This window comes from Nuphar pumila, chromosome 13, assembly GCF_984573655.1.
Source record: "Nuphar pumila chromosome 13, dmNupPumi1.hap1.1, whole genome shotgun sequence".
Classification (NCBI taxonomy): domain Eukaryota; kingdom Viridiplantae; phylum Streptophyta; class Magnoliopsida; order Nymphaeales; family Nymphaeaceae; genus Nuphar; species Nuphar pumila.
The window spans coordinates 84,478,253-84,494,646 of record NC_143261.1 but is presented as its reverse complement, the minus strand read 5'-3'; the positions used below and the strand labels follow the sequence as shown (position 1 = coordinate 84,494,646).

At 39.9% G+C, this 16,394-nt stretch overlaps 1 protein-coding gene across 5 annotated transcripts in view; it reads right to left on the bottom strand.

The window, feature by feature from the left end:
* Positions 1–1,371: 1,371 nt before the first annotated feature.
* Positions 1,372–16,394, bottom strand: part of LOC149818946 (mitogen-activated protein kinase kinase kinase YODA-like) — a 40,831-nt gene continuing 25,808 nt past the window's right edge. For 3 of the 5 annotated variants that reach the window (XM_089984080.1, XM_089984079.1, XM_089984078.1), the window contains exons 8-13: positions 9,605–9,664; positions 9,414–9,521; positions 8,782–9,021; positions 6,948–7,039; positions 5,792–6,641; positions 5,251–5,679 (exon numbers count right to left, since the gene is read on the bottom strand). In XM_089984080.1, the coding sequence (XP_089840206.1) occupies positions 6,116–6,641; positions 6,948–7,039; positions 8,782–9,021; positions 9,414–9,521; positions 9,605–9,664 (1,026 nt within the window). In that variant the 3' untranslated portion in view covers positions 5,251–5,679; positions 5,792–6,115. Of the gene's footprint in view, positions 1,636–5,250; positions 5,680–5,791; positions 6,642–6,947; positions 7,040–8,781; positions 9,022–9,413; positions 9,522–9,604; positions 9,665–16,394 lie in introns of those variants that run through there. The other 2 variants (XM_089984081.1, XM_089984082.1) reach the window with 2 other exon arrangements.

Genomic DNA, 16,394 nt, shown 5'->3' with positions numbered 1-16,394 from the left:
ATGAATTCCCTCTTTTCTCGCTGTAAATTCTTAATTAATAAAACTATACAACCTAGGTGAAATGAAACCTATATAGTTATCGTTCTACATTTTTATGATCGGATAACTTACAAAGGAAACATATTTACCCTTAACAAAATACAAAAAATACTTTACAAAAGAGATCCTAGATTTTAGGATCAGCTCCTTCAATGTAGGCTCTTATCTTTAGAAGCCTGATCCTCCTTGTCAACTTACCATTTGGATAGCCCCTAGTTAGGAGCATATCAACAAGAGATACGCCCCAACTAGGAATGACACTCAATATAGGAGAAGGAAAATGAGCTAAAGGGAAAACGAGTGATGCTCCTTGCAGTGTGGATCTTTCTGCCTGAGATAGCATATGTGAAGCTCCAAAAACGTAGGTTGAGGGTTGCAAAGAGGGAGACGAAGATGGAGAGAGAGGGGGGCGCAAAAATGGGGAAGGTGGGGGGGTGGGGGGGGGGGGACGAGGCTTTGTGGCCGGGGCAGCAAAAATAGTGGGTTGGGAGAGAGAGAGAGAGAGAGATCGGGTTGCAGAGAGAGGGAAAAGGGCACCGGCAGTGTAGAGCAGGTGATGGGGGCCATTGCAGGGAGGGAGCGGACGAGGAGAGGGAGAGGGCGAGGACATGGAGATGCCGAGAGTTGTGAGGGAGGGTCGTGAAGAGGGAGAGGGTAAAGAGAGGGATAGCGAAATGGGGAGAGTGAGGGTTAAGGATGGGAAAAGAATGGTTTTAAGTACCCTGTTTTCTAGCTGTTGGATCTAAATCAGATCCAACGACTAGAAGCTTTAGGTTAGGTTTGGGTCAGACATGAAAATGGTTAGGTACCGACCCATTTCTCTCTCTCTCTCTCTCTCTCTCTCTCTCTCTCTCTCTCTATATATATATATATATATATATATATAGAGAGAGAGAGAGAGAGAACATTTTAATATTCCAACCTTTTCCCACTCCTCCAAGGGTGAATAATGGGCAAATGATTCTCCACCTCAAAAAATTTGAAACCCTATTTTTGTCACATAAGTGTCAGTTTGGTAAAATATGGGTTTTGGATTCCAAAAAGTCGGAACAGATTTGGCGCTTCATGAAGATACTTTCGTGCTTATAGTCTTGCACGATTGATGAGGAAAACAAGGACAATATGATTTTGACCTATTATGGAAGTGGGTTCTCGCTCCCACACCCATTATCCCAATGCCCAACACAGCTTCCCTAAGGCTCTATTTGGGAGCAGGCCTCCCTCCAACTCCTTTTCCCAAACACACACATATATATATATTGTATCTATAGATTTTTCTTCTATTTATGATTTTATTGAAATGTGACACACTTTCTTTTCCTTTCTTATGTCTCTTTACATGTGTAGTTTATTTTGCCTCTACAAAAAATCTTGAAGCTCATAGAGGTGCATCAACCAAACCACCAAAGAAATGGGACGCCTAGGTCTTACTTTCTGAAACCGGGCACGTTCTTGTGGATAAATGGCTTTATGCTCTCTTGTAATAACAACTGCTTTTAAAAGGCAGTTTGTTCCAGCCTGTCTATTTTGTGATCCACCCCCAACACAGGAGCGAGCTAAGACTGCTTTTGCATCTCCAATACCAGCAACTATAACCTATAATAGTTTGAAACAACATAAGTTACTTAGCACAAAAGATTAGCTCAAACATTAAATCATAACTCATATGAAATTACGGATGTTTGTCATCATAGAACTGTAGAGGTATAAGCAAAAGCTTATGCACCAAGAACTTTTGAATCACATGAAGCACAAAAGAAAAACAGAAAACAAGAAATAGGCAAAATCTGATAAAGGATAACACATGCAAAATGTAGTATTGGTGGATAAAGTTCCAAATGATAAGTGAAATTATAAAAACAGGCAGTCGATTTATACACGCACACTCCAAAATTTCCCTTCTCCCTGCTGTTTTCCCTACTTTCTGCTATCCCAAAAGAAGATTAAAATACGAAAGTCTCACTTTACAGACGCCAAACATGAAAGAAAAACAGAAATTTCCTGAAAATTTGATGGAAAACAGGATGTGAGCAGCCTTTCTTTGTTGTTTTTCTTTACCTTGGGACTGTTTCTGTCTCGGTTTGGGAATGGTTGATGCGTCTCCCTTCTCCCTCTCTCTGCACCACCCTGGTCTTCAGGCCAACCCAATTGGGTTAATAAGATTTTTAAGAGAAAGAGGAGGTGAGGACACTATCTCACCCGGATGAGTTGGCCCCTGCCTCATCTTCTTGGATGGTGATGATGCTTACCAGGGCTGCCACACGTAAAAACACGTCTACCACAACTTTTTCGGTAAAAAAAAGATCCCACCCTTTGACATAGGATGGGATTCCATCCTATATCAATCCTAGCCGTCCCGGTGAAAATGTGCACCAATACCATCCGTTGATTGTGAACGGTTAGGATTGAATGTGGTATGAAAACCATCCTATGTCATCCAATTGTTTACACACTTCTTAAGTTGTCACTCTTGGTCTTATACGACTATACCCTATTTATTTCGTTAATGCTCCAATGTGATCTCCAACTAATTGCTCAATCTTAAGCTGCCTCTGCTGATCCTATCCAAGGTTCCTATTTCAGTCATCTACCAACGATACGTTAACTCCATTATTTAAAAGTATTAAGAGTTTGTCGGAGACAATGGCCAACGATGTTAAATTTACTCTGCAAAAAATGTGATAAAGAAATTATGTGCCTCAAGTCTTGAGAAGGCGTTGTTTTATGCTGCTGCCGAGAATATGCACTTGGCGAATGTATTCCTATCTTTGCCTGCATATATGAAGCACGAGTGTATGCTTAGAGAGAGAGGAGACTAAATTAGATTTTTTTAATGATAGATGTTTTGAATAAAGTTATTATACTTCATTGTAATTGACTTTTATTTTTATCTTCATATTTTTTTGACTTATTTTAGAATACTCGAGATTGTAGTGGGTTTAATTTAAATATTATTTGTTTGTGAAAAAAAATAAAATGTCAATGATGCAATTAAATATGATATCTTTTTTCTACATTTTTTGCTACTCAAATACCATGCTACGGTTCCCAAACATGGTGAAGATTCAGGAGTATTTGCAAGCTTGAATCCTTTAAGGAGTTGTTTATGCTTTCAAACAAAAGAGGGAGCCAATAACTCCTCCCAAATCTATTTTCCTTGAAATCCAGTTGTTGTACTTTCCCCGACTCCTTGCAACTCCCTCCAACACTGGTTTTCAAACATAGCCAAACTGTTAGGAAACTTCCACAGAGCAACTTGATTTTTCTTTCTGGCAAACCCTTCTTAGATGAGACAAGGCATGATGGCCAAAATTTATGTTGAATATCAACTATTGCTATCAAGAAAGCATCACTCTTAGCCATATTAAAGTAGGGGACATGATTGACCATTACACTTTTCCTCAAATGAAACTTATCGACCTCAGAGTGCGGCTGCCCCCTCTGGTGATGCAAGAAGTTGAGCTGCAAGCATGGCAGCCCGGGGTGCGGGATGAGCTTCAATGGATGGCTAAGGATGGTTTCTCAATGAGGAGTCTGTGGGAGACTAAGAGCAAAGGGGCAACCAGACCACATGTAAGGGAAGGTATGGAATAGTAGGGCATCTCCGCGAGCAACTTTCACCCTAAGATTAGCAGTAGATGGTAAGTTACTCACCCAAAACCGCCTTAAAATGTTGGGTTATCAGCTAGCCACTAGGTGCGAATTCTGCAAGAGGAAGAAACTGAATCAGTTATTCATTGGCTGTTAAACGGTAACAGAACCATTTGGCAAACGTTGGAAACCAGAACCCAATGTCAAAGAAAACCTTAAAAGGTGATAAAGAAGGAAGTTCAAAGATAAACTGGTTCAAACGAGTTGGGATATTTCCTAACATGTCATTTGGATGTTATGGCGGCAAAGAAATGAAAGACTTTTTGAAGGTAAATCTTATTGCCAACATCTGGTGAATGAATTGGCGAGAGCTGTGAAGGATCAGGCCATTGGAACTTTAAAGCATTCTGAACATGAGGTGGCTAATAGGTGACGGAACCTACGGGAATGGGACCCTCCCCCCCCCCAAAGGATGGCTTAAACCGAATATTAACAGCATTTTTCAAAACGGTTGGCGTATTGGATACACGGGACGTACACATGAGGGCAGCATAGTGAGTGCATGGTGATTCAAAAAAGGTCAGCTAGAGGAAGGGGAATGGTGTGCACGGGGGGACACCATTAGGGAGTCGGGTATTTCTGGGAAAGTAATTATTGAAACGGGGAGAGCGGACATTGCAAGCGGGCTAAACAGCTTTTTGGAAGGCAGGGATTACTAGACCACATCCCTGCTGAACTTGTAGAGAGTTTGTATAGTTTTGATACATTACATATCATTACAGTAAATCTCTTTTTTGAGTAAAGTGTTAGCTAAATTAGCTAGGAGGGGTACGATCAATTCTTGGAAGGATCGGTCCCTAGATTGGCACCCAATTTTGAACAAGTTGTAACTATTTACCATGTTATTTCAATGAACTGGTAGGGGTCCGCCTAAACCAGCTTGACTATAAAAAAAAAAGCATCACTCGTAAATTAACCATAACTTTCAAAAGTTGTTTCTAGGTTTATCAATTACACCCTTGGCTATGAAAAAGTAGAAAAACGCCCGTTCACCTTCTTAGTATATATATATATATATATATATATATATATATATATAGAGAGAGAGAGAGAGAGAGAGAGTTCTATAGTTCAATCTGAGCAGGGGTTGAAGTTGCAGGAAAATTACAAGTGAAATGTAAATTGCGAATAATAAACCACACAAGTATGAGATTAATTTAGCCATGCCCAGCCTGTGACAAACCGAGTATGAGATTCATTTAGCCATGCCCAGCCCAGCCTGTGACAAACGGATCGGGCTTGAGATCAGCGAGATATGCCAGCAGGAAACCAGTCAGAGACAAAACTAGTTGAGCTGCAAGCACACGAGCTGAACTCAACCACTAAAGAACAAAGCAATCAGGCCACCTTGCAGACCTTGAATCTCCAACAGTTTGTGCAGGAAAGCTCATCTGATCATGTTGCTGCACTTATTCAACTTGGCCAACCACTGACCTACCAAGGGTTTTTGAATGTTCATACAGACAAGAGCCAGTAGAATCTTAAAGGAGAATAAGCAACAGAATGCAGGACAAAATATCCCAAGGTACATCAGAAGAGCACCAATGTGGATTTCTCGTTGGTCTCAAATAACTAAAAATGAGCCCAGGAGGAAGGGAAATTGTATTAGATTTTCCTTGATTCTTCAGCAAATCAGATGAAGTATACAACAGTACTGACTACATAGTCTAGTTGAGCTAGAATTGAATGAACAGTGCAAATTCAATACAGCATAGACTCAGAAAACTCAGAACCGCCCTCCCTTAACAAAACGCAGACCTGCCATCGGGTTTACAAGCTCCCCTGTACACTGGCCTTATAAACAGCAGCAGCAGCAGCAGCAGCAAGTGCAAGTGGGCATCAAGTTTGATCCTACATTTACTACTTTCTGGAGCTGACCTAGAATTTACATTCTCCAACTTTTACAATCATCTGAGATATTCCAAGCCCCCTCCCAAAAAATAAAAAAGGCTAAATTTGAAGTGTTGGAAGCTAATCACTCTTCATCCACTGCAACGTCAAAACAAAATACAGAGCCCATATCAGAAAAAGGGTTAAAAGCTTAAAAATTCAATTCCAGTAAACCATATATCACGTAAGAGAGGTCATAAACATTACTCACCTAGCAGGGGAAAGATCAAATTGCCAGGGAAACATTCACCCTCTGTAAAATTTTCAATATCCAAATCAGTAAAGTTGTCAGGAAAGGTTCTCGTTTGACAGTGGAGTGCTTACCACAGAAAAGCTTCCATAGGGGGAAGATAAAAAGATTAGTCTCCCAATCTAACAGGCAACAATCCAACCTTATTCACATAGTTCTAGCTTGGGTCATTATCGTACAAATAGGTTCTGTGTTAGTCACAACACTATAGCCAACCATCCTTGCAGAATTGACCAACATGGCTCTGCCTACATGAGTTCCAATGTTCTCATGCTCCCACACCATCTAATGTCTGCGACCAAGCATAGGAGAGCCTGGTCTGAGATCTGGTGATAAGTTTGCGTTTGCTGGATTTCTCAAGAGCTGTGACACATGCTCGGCCAATGCTGCTTGTCCACTGTATTGCACACGACTTTCTCCATGAGTTGACCTAGCAAACACCTTTCCAAGAATGTTGTTCCCTGTGACCATTCTTTCCCGAAAAACAGGAGGGCATTCTGGTTGCATGCCTAGGAACAAGTCAGGTCTTGAGTCTTGAAAAGTTCCAGTATTGGAAGAATTTAAGTAGAGGCCAGCTGGTGACCTTGGCATACCACCATAACTTTCATTATAGGTTGACAAATATTTCAGATGAAAAGGAATTGCTCCATTGCCACCGGTGAGTGGCGTAGATGAGCCAGAGGTAGTGATCGGGCTTGAGATGGATGCTGGAGACATCCTTCCACTGATCTGGTGTGGGGACCTGGACTGAAGGAGAGGACTTCCAGTAGGGGAGACAGGCAATGACATGTTCGGTGGCATATGGTTATCACTGAAATCAGAAAATTGCAATCGTATATAAATATCATTTCAATAATACATATTATTCAATCAATGCAATACAATCAGTTTCAACAGCCACCAGACATCAAAGTGAGATCCTTTCTCATGGGCAAACCAGCAACTTGGAATTTTTGGACAACTTTTTGAAAATTTTTTCAACAGAAAACAGGTCATAATCATAATAAGCAGAAGTCATAGTTGAGAATATAAGATATATAAAAAATTACAATGACAACATAGAATAATGATTTACGTGTTCATGGTTCACTACTGTAATAAAGAGAAGATAACCAACCTGGACGACTGAAAAGATTTTGCCATTCGATGTTGTTGCAATGTTACGGCTTCCATATCAAGTGAAGAAAGATGTCTTGAATGTCCAGCACCCTGAAATGGTCATAGGCATAAATATAGAAATACGGAACCTCAAAGAGTGGTACAATGCAGACATACTGCCACTTCAAAACTACAGTTCTAGTACAAATCTATTGCCCCTTCTTGCAACTGAAGAAAAGAGTGGTAAGTAGCAATTACAGGGCAACACTTCACTACATATGATCAGATGATGGGAATGATTGTTCCAGATCAATATGTTCTTTTATTGAGTACGCTTGGCTATGTCACAGGGACACTTCAATTTGCTCCCTTATTGTGTTCCCCCTAAGTCACATGGGTGCGGGTGCAGGTGAGGGTGAGGGTGAGGGTGAGGGGCTGCGGCACTTTCAAAAACCTTGGGTGCGGGGTGCGGCAAAAACAAATTATATATATATATATATATATAAAACTCGAGCATCAACAGTTGGAGAGTTGGAGAAATTTATTCAGCAAGAATCTTTTGGAAGCAAATGAGACTGATGAGGACATGACACAAGTGTAAGTTGAAGTATCCATGAAATGTAGCGTTTATAAACAGGATCCAGGAGTAGACATTGAGCCCACCCAGTCTGGCCCAAACTAGACTCAGGCCCATCTAAAGCCCTGCCTGACTCTTGTTGTTGAGAACCCCCTCATGTCGATCTTTGGCAAGCAGCCTAGCATGCCTGTATTTTCAGGGAAAGTTGAGAAACACGAACAATCGGACAAATCCAGAAACCTCAGCTTCTGTTGTAAAATCCCACATAAAAAAATCCTTTCGGACCCATGTCGGATCTGGATCCAGTCTGGACCCATAACCCATTAGGGTTATTAGCATGCGAATGCGAGGGTTAAAACCCTCACATATTTCAAACCACCGCAACCTCCCCTTCTTCTGAGAAAGGGGTTTCCTGAATCGGTCGTCCCCCGAGCCTTCAAATAATCGCAGAGGGGGGGGGACCCTCACCGCCTGCGCCTCCCTCCTTTGCCTCATCTCCCCTCTCGATCGCTCTCCCACTGCCTCGTCTCCCTCGACTCGCCGGAGAACCGGTATACTCCCGAACACCACCAGCCCCTGCATGCATCTGCGAGCTCAGCGCCATCCCCTCTCCTTCCTCCCGATCGCCGTTGCCACCGTCGTCGCCGTGACCTCGCAGGTAAAAAGCCTCTCATTGCGATTTTCCTTTTCAGTTGGGTCGTCGGAGAACCGGCAGAAGGTCGACAACCTCTGTCGTGCCCTCCCTCTCTCCTCTGTTTCCGATCAGGGTGTCGGTGGCTCATGCAGCCCCTGGCCCTCTCTCTTTGTGTTGCCGAAGGGTCGGCAGTCCCACGTTGTTCCCTCCCTCTCTCCCGTGGTGCGCCGGAAGGCCGGCAAGGAGCCGATGGCCCTCTGTCGCGCTCTTCCCTCCTCCTCTGCTCCTTGCCGGAAGGTCAACGCACCCAGGGTCGGATTGACCGCACCCGGTGCCACACCCGCACCCGCGTCGAGTCGACGCGGGTGCGACACCCTGCTAGCCAAATCCCTGTGACATAGTGTCCTCCTTATCTATTATGCTTGATGGGAAGCAGCACAAAACTGGCGTATCCTGTGTCCTTCTGAGACGTGACACAGACACTTGGATGATGTTTCCAAAGAATGAAGTCTATTAGATCTTGAAGCATGTTACTGATTAGCACATACTTGACATATAAGAAAAGTAATGATATGAGACAAAAAATATTGTACCTATGAAAAACAAAACAGAAAAATGCTTCCAACATATACAATACCGTACCGTATGCCTCATTACACTTGTAACATTATTATCCAATTCACAAGTCTTGCCACTGAGATCAGGCCTAGCCAGTGGTGCGGCATTTTTAACAAAAGGGTGCTCCAACAGTTGAGCTGCCATAGGACGATCTGATGGCTTTCGTTGCAAACACAGCTTCACAAAGTCCTTTCCTTCATCTGAGAGGCTGTCAGGGATTGCAGGAAGCTCCTTACTGTTCCCAATTTTAAATAGGGCAGCAACCTTTGGATCAGTGGGGATAAAAAAGGAGAAAAAAGAGAGAAGAAATAGTATTAGTAACTAGACCAAAATAGCAGATTGTGAAACAGTAATTGATCATCTCATTACAAGGTTGGCAAAAATGAACAAGGCAGCAGGGTATGAAATTCTCATGTTCAGAATGCATAAGCGCCAAATGCACATTGACATCAGAACTTTTTTGTCAATATAAGCTGATGCAGCTGCATTTACCAATGGATCCAGGTAATCAAGTGCATGGCATGCACCCGTACATGTAGACAGCAGGTAATCTAGCATCTATGCATGCACACAATCACATAATATAGTTCACCTTTGAAATACATTTGTTATTACTTTGAAAAGCTTCAACTTGCATTAACAAGAACCACACTCACCCCCTCATACTGGCTCCATGGTGGATTCGTTGTGGCCATCTCCAACACAGTACATCCAAGGCTCCATACATCCACAGCAAGATTACAACCATTTGAATTTCTAATAACCTGGTCAGTTAATCAAATCAGACAACAAAACCACTGGCAGGTCACATGCAAGCAGAAAAAGACTATGAAATTAATGGCCTGACCTCAGGGGCCATCCAGTACGGACTCCCCTTGAATGACAATGGTAATGAATGGCCAGTAATCTGTCAAGGTTAAATGACAATGTATCAGTAGACAAAAACACAATAAGCTTGGTAAACAGCTTCAGGAACTTTGAAAGCAACTTTTAAAGGTAAAATAGAATCATAAAAAATTGTGAATCATCAATACAATGTTAAGTATGGTTCCTGATATGGGCTCTGTATTGATGTTAAGTATGGTTCACAGACATCAATGGGTTGCAGAACTTCCACCAACACCGAATGGTAATGTCTTTTCTGTTAAAATGTAAACTGTAATATATATATATATATATATTATATTTTCTTTTATTATTTTCTTTTTCTATTTTTCTTTATTTTCTTTTTTAGCATCTAGTTCAATAGAAACTAGATATTTGATCCTGACTGTGCAAATAGCTGTTGGCAGCTATAATAAATGTTGTTGGACTATAGTCCAACAGCTATAATAATAAATGTTGTTGGACCGTAGTCCAACAGCTATATTAAGAGACGTTTGACTTACAACGTCTCTTTTGGAGAGCTCAAAATGAGCTCTCCTCTCTCTTCCACTTTTTTGTATATATAGGGGTGAACCCCTTCAATGTAAACTACTATGCTTCTTAAGCATTTTGTTCGTGAATAAAGTATTATTTATTTTTAAGTGTTCTTCCTTTTATACCCTTTTAAGGGTCATGCTTGTAGTGTCTCCAATAGACACTTGTTTGTGAGTTATTCGTGGATTTGTAGAAGACCACCATTTCATTACATGGTATCAGAGCTACGAAATCCTTAGATCTTGAAGTGCTTCTGCCTCGATTTCCGTGCCACATTTACAAACGGTGTTTCATCACCTTGTTCTTGGCTCAAGAAGATTTGTTTGAAGAAAGGCAAACTTGTGCTACAAAAAATTTTGGTTTTGTATCCTCTCTTATTCCTTTGTCTACTCTTTTTCTTTTCTTTTTATTTTTCTCTCTCTCTCCTCCTATTTATTCCTCTCTTACCCTTGTAAAAGATGGATGACAATGATAAGATCACCATCATTCCTATGAAGCTAAATGATACTAACTATGTAATGTGGGTTTCGATTATGAAGCACCACATTTGGGGAAAAGGTTTATGGGGTATAGTGGATGGTTCCGATTTGGAACCTAAACTATCTCTTACCAAGAAAGAGGGTGATAAAGAGGTTCCTCTAACGGAAGAAGAGAAGAGTAAGGCGTTAGCCACTTATGAAAAGAAATGAAAAGAATGGAGGATAGGGCATGCAAAAATTATGTCATGGCTCATCAATAGCATAGACATTAAAAAATGCTCTAGTCTAGCTAAGTTTGAGCATGCCGATAAGGCTTGGGAATACCTCAAAAACATGTATTCCCTTAAAGATATTGCACATGTATGCAATTTACAAGATAAAGTTCGGACAATGACTCAAAAAGATAAAACTATTCGAGAATATTATAATGAGTTGTCCGAACTTTGGGAAGAGTTGGCTCTTCTTGATCCCAAATGGCATTGTGCCGAAGATATCGAGCTTCACCAAAAGCAACTCGATATGGAACATTTCTATCAATTTGTGAATGGTCTAAGGCCGGAGTTTGAATCCACCAAATCGGCCCTTTTGCATCGTGGAAAAATTCCTTCTATTGTTGATACTATAGAAGAGCTCACTATGGAGGAAAATAGACTTAAAAAAAATACTCCAAAAGTTGATGATGACTCCGTTTTAGCTGTATCTAGACCGGGGAATCATACTCGTACTTACAAGCCGCCTCATTTTGGAAGGCAAAACTGCGACTTTGATAAAAGAAAAGTTATTTATCATCATTGTCATGAACCGGGGCACTATAAGCCTCAATGTCCAAAGTTAAAAAGAAGAGAAGAAAAAAGAGTTTCATCTGTTGAATCCGAGTCAAAAGATCAAGATGCACCTGTGTCTATGGCTCAACTGATGGAAATCCTTCAACCTCTTCTCAAAGGGGTATCCTCCTCAACCGAAGCCTCAACTGCAGCGGCAATTGCATCTTTCTCCGGTCCAGGTAACTTTCCTTGGCTTTTAGATTCTGGTGCTTCTTTTCATATGACCCCAAATGTTAATAGTCTATCCGAATGTCTTAAAAATAACTCAAGTGTGTCAAAGGTTTTTACAGCCGATGGCACATCTCTTGAAGTAAAAGGAATAGGATGTTTTGAAAATCTTCAAAAATCCAAAAGATTTTTTATCCCAGAAGTTAGATATATCCTTAAACTTAATTTGAATCTCTTATCTGTCTCGCAAATATCTGATTATGGATGTAATATCTCCTTCTCTTCTCATGGTTGTTGGGTACAGGATCGCCAGTCAGGGAAGCTGATTGGGGAAGGCCATAGAGAAGGAGGACTTTATTACATGGACTTTTTGGAATTACCCAAGAATGCATTTTGTTATAATATTCAGAAATTAGAATTGGATTTATGGCACAAAAGGCTTGGCCATCCTCATATATCTAAAATTCAATATTTTCCAAGTTTGGAAAAATTTTGTAATTCTGAAAATTTTTCTTGTAAAGACTGCATTCTTGGCAAAATGAAAAGGTTACCATTTCTTAGTAGAACTTTTGTTTCCTCACGACCACTTGAGTTAATACATTCGGATGTTTGGGGCCCCGCACCAGTTATTTCCAAAGGTGGTTATACATATTATGTCATTTTTGTTGATGACTTTTCTAGACATACTTGGATTTATTTTCTTAAACATAAATTTGATGTCTTTGCTAACTTCCAAATATTTTATAAAATGGTTAAAAATAAGTTTCAAAATGATATTTCTATTTTTTGCACTGATTCAATGAGAGAATTTATGTCCAACAAATTCAAAGACTATCTCAATTTACATGGTATTACACATCAAAGATCATGTCCACAAACTCCACAACAAAATGGCCTAGCCGAACGCAAACATCGGCACATTATGGAAACTACTAGGACATTGCTAATTGCAAATCAAGTTCCAAAAAGTTTTTGGGCTGAAGCGGTCCTAACTGCCACCTACCTCTTTAATAGTATGTCATCTTCCTCATTAAAGAATACAACTCCAATAGAAAAGCTTGTTAATTTAACTCCAGATTATTCTAGATTAAGAGTCTTTGGATGCAAATGTTTTGTTTTCACCAACAGAAATGAAAAACTCTCTCCTCGTGCAATCATACGTGCCTTTTTAGGATATGCTGATAATAAAAAAGGCTACAGGTGTTTCGATTTTCAAAATGACAAATTATATGTGTCAAGAAATGTATCTTTTTTGGAAAAAGAAAGCTTCTTTGAATTTGAAAAATCCAAGGATGTCACTGAATACTCGTTTTTAATTGATCCAACTTCAAAATCCAATGAATGTGATGTTGGATGTGACCTTGACAATGATCAAAGTCCTATTGTTGTTGAAAATGATGATAATGAAGAGCAAATTCATAGGGATGTTAGTCTACAATATTCAAGACGTAGAGAGCAAAATTTTCCATGTGCATTACAAAAATACTCTGAAGTCTCACCTAGAAGAACGTCTAGAATCTCTAAACCTCCAAAAAAAATTGTGTCTTATGAATCTTTTTCACCCACGTATAGGGCCGCCATTACATTAATACAATCATATGTTGAACCATCATCCTATTCTCAAGCCAAAAATCATATAGAATGGATAGAAGCCATGAAAATAGAATTGGATGCATTAGAAAAGGCCAATACTTGGACGATACAAGATATCCCTCCGGGTAAGAAGCCTATAGGTTGTAGGTGGGTATACAAAGTCAAAACCAAAAGTGATGGGACCCTGGAAAGATATAAGGCCCGTTTAGTAGCAAAAGGATATGCCCAAGAGTATGGCATCGATTATGAAGAAACATTTGCTCCTGTGACCCGTATGACCACTGTTAGAACTTTAATAGCCTTGGCCTCCATTAGAACATGGCCTATCTTTCAATTAGATGTCAAAAATGCTTTCCTGAATGGGAATCTCGTTGAAGAAGTATACATGAAAGCCCCACCTGGTATTAGTATCCCTAAGGGTAAAGCTCTTCGTCTAGAAAAAGCTCTTTATGGTCTTAAACAGGCTCCAAAAGCCTGGTATGACCGATTTAGTCATGTTATGTTTGATATTGGTTTTCAACCTTGTTTAACTGACACTGCTTTGTTTGTTAAGAAATCTGATGCAGGCATCATTATTCTTTTTCTCTATGTAGACGATATGATCATCACCGGAGGCGACAAACAGGGAGTTGCAAATATCAAATCTCTTCTTAAAACTCACTTTGAAATGACTGACTTAGATTTATTAAGATATTTTTTAGGCATTGAAGTTGCTTATTCCCTCGGGGGTATTTGATATCTCAATCTAAATTTGCTCTTGATATCGTTTTCAGGTCTGGAATTACAGATGATAAGAAAGTAGACACTCCAGAAGTTGTCAATGTTAAAATGAAAATTGATGATGGAGAACTTCTTGATGATCCTACTCCTTATAGACATCTTGTTGGAGCTCTTTCTTATCTTTCCATTACTAGACCAGATATAACTCATGCGGTTCATACAACCATTCAGTTTCAGCATGCTCCCACCTCCGTGCACATGGGAGCAATTTTGCGTATTATTAGATACTTAAAATCCTCTCTTTCACGAGGATTATTCTTGTCTGTTTCATCTTCATTAAATTTAATTGCATATACTGATGCTGACTGGGGAGGTGATCCCAATAATAGACACTCAACTACTGGTTTTTGTGTGTTCCTAGGTGAAACCTTAATTTCGTGGAGGTGCAAGAAGCAGCAGAAAGTCTCTCTTTCCTCCACCGAAGCTGAATACAGAGTCATGGCAACCACCACTATGGAGGTTGTTTGGCTCAGACGATTGCTAGCGGATATGGGAGCTAAAGCAACGCAAGCTTCAAAGATGTGCTGTGACAACAAAAGTGCGATCTACATTGCAAGCAACCGGACATTCCATGAGCGCACTAAACACATTGAGATGGACTGTCACTATGTCAGAGAGGAATACTTACATGGAACCATTGATCTGCCATATGTTACATCAAAATATCAATTAGCAGACTTCTTCACCAAGCCTCTCGCTGCTCCCAGATTTCACTTCCTCTTAGACAAACTTTCGCTCATTGTACCGTAAGTTTGAGGGGGAGTGTTAAAATGTAAACTGTAATATATATATATATATATATATATATTATATTTTCTTTTATTATTTTCTTTTTCTATTTTCTTTATTTTCTTTTTTAGCATTTAGTTCAATAGAAACTAGATATTTGATCCAATCAAGTTCCTGTTGGAACTTGACTGTGCAAATAGTTGTTGGACTGTAGTCCAACAGCTATAATAAATGTTGTTGGACAATAGTCCAACAGCTATAATAATAAATGTTGTTGGACTATAGTCCAACAGCTATATTAAGAGACGTTGGACTTCCAACGTCTCTTTTGGAGAGCTCAAAATGAGCTCTCCTCTCTCTTTCACTTTTTTATATATATAGGAGTGAACCCCTTCAATGTAAACTACTATGCTTCTTAAGCATTTTGTTCATGAATAAAGTATTATTTATTTTTCAAGTGTTCTTCCTTTTATACCCTTTCAAGGGTCATGCTAGTGTCTCCAATAGACACTTGTTTGTGAGTTATTCGTGCATTTGTTGAAGACCACCATTTCATTACATTTTCAAGAAGAAATAAAGTTAAAAAACAAAGCTAAATTAGCATAATAAAGCAGCGGTGCAACTTGTTAACTTCAAACTGCTGCTAGTTGGGCATGTCCAGTGCACTAATAAAACTTAAGATTGTCTATAACTAACGCTTCTTACTGGGAGGGATTTCCTGGACATTTCAATGCTTCTTCCACCTTTCCTCCATTCCTCATCCTCCCACTTACCACTGTTCATCATTTTTCTTACACTCTTCTGCCTCCGAAACCCTAAGACCTAACCCTTCACCATGTTTAGTCATATGAAAAATGCTTCCAACCTAAATCTCTATCTTAATAACTCCTAGTCCTGCCACACTTTCAAGTTTCAACACCCCTACTCTGACTGTGCGACATCCATTAATTCTTGTAAGAGCTCACTGACCCTTAAAGAATGCGAACTGGATCCTCAACATCCATCATAACCAACCACATGGCACCCCTGACTCTATCAATAGAGCTGCAAACTTTCACATAGAGAGGGAAACTACTTCGAATTGGGCTGTTATTCCTCCTTCACTGGTAGATCTTTCATGCCATCCTATCTAAAAGCATATCTTATCTTTTCTCTGACCAGACACCAGAGCAGGTCCATTCACTTTTAAAACCAAATAGTCTAGCAGAAAAAGGGGGAGATCTCCCTGTTCCTAGTTTCGCTGTAGCCGGATATTCTGGAACCTCAAAAATACAAAGAACGATATTCCAACCTGAAACCTCAAAAAGAGAATGATATTTCAACCCAGAACCTTTGTTTTGGGAAGATTTGCTTTTTGGGAGAACATTACTATGAAATTTGTAAGCTAAGTTCGGAGAAAGAGGAGTGGAAAGTGGGACAGGGGGTGATTGGTTATCATTAATTCTTGGCCTCCATGATCAAATCAGTTCAGGAGGCCTCTATCCAAAACAGAGAATTATCTTAGGCCAATTATTATTTTTTTTCTGATTTCTATAGGGAACCAGTATCCCATTATCTAAGCAAGTAGAGTACATGAAAAAATGCTTTCCATTGATGAAGAAAAAGGGGACTCCATTCCACAGCTCTGCTCTTGGCATTTCTAATA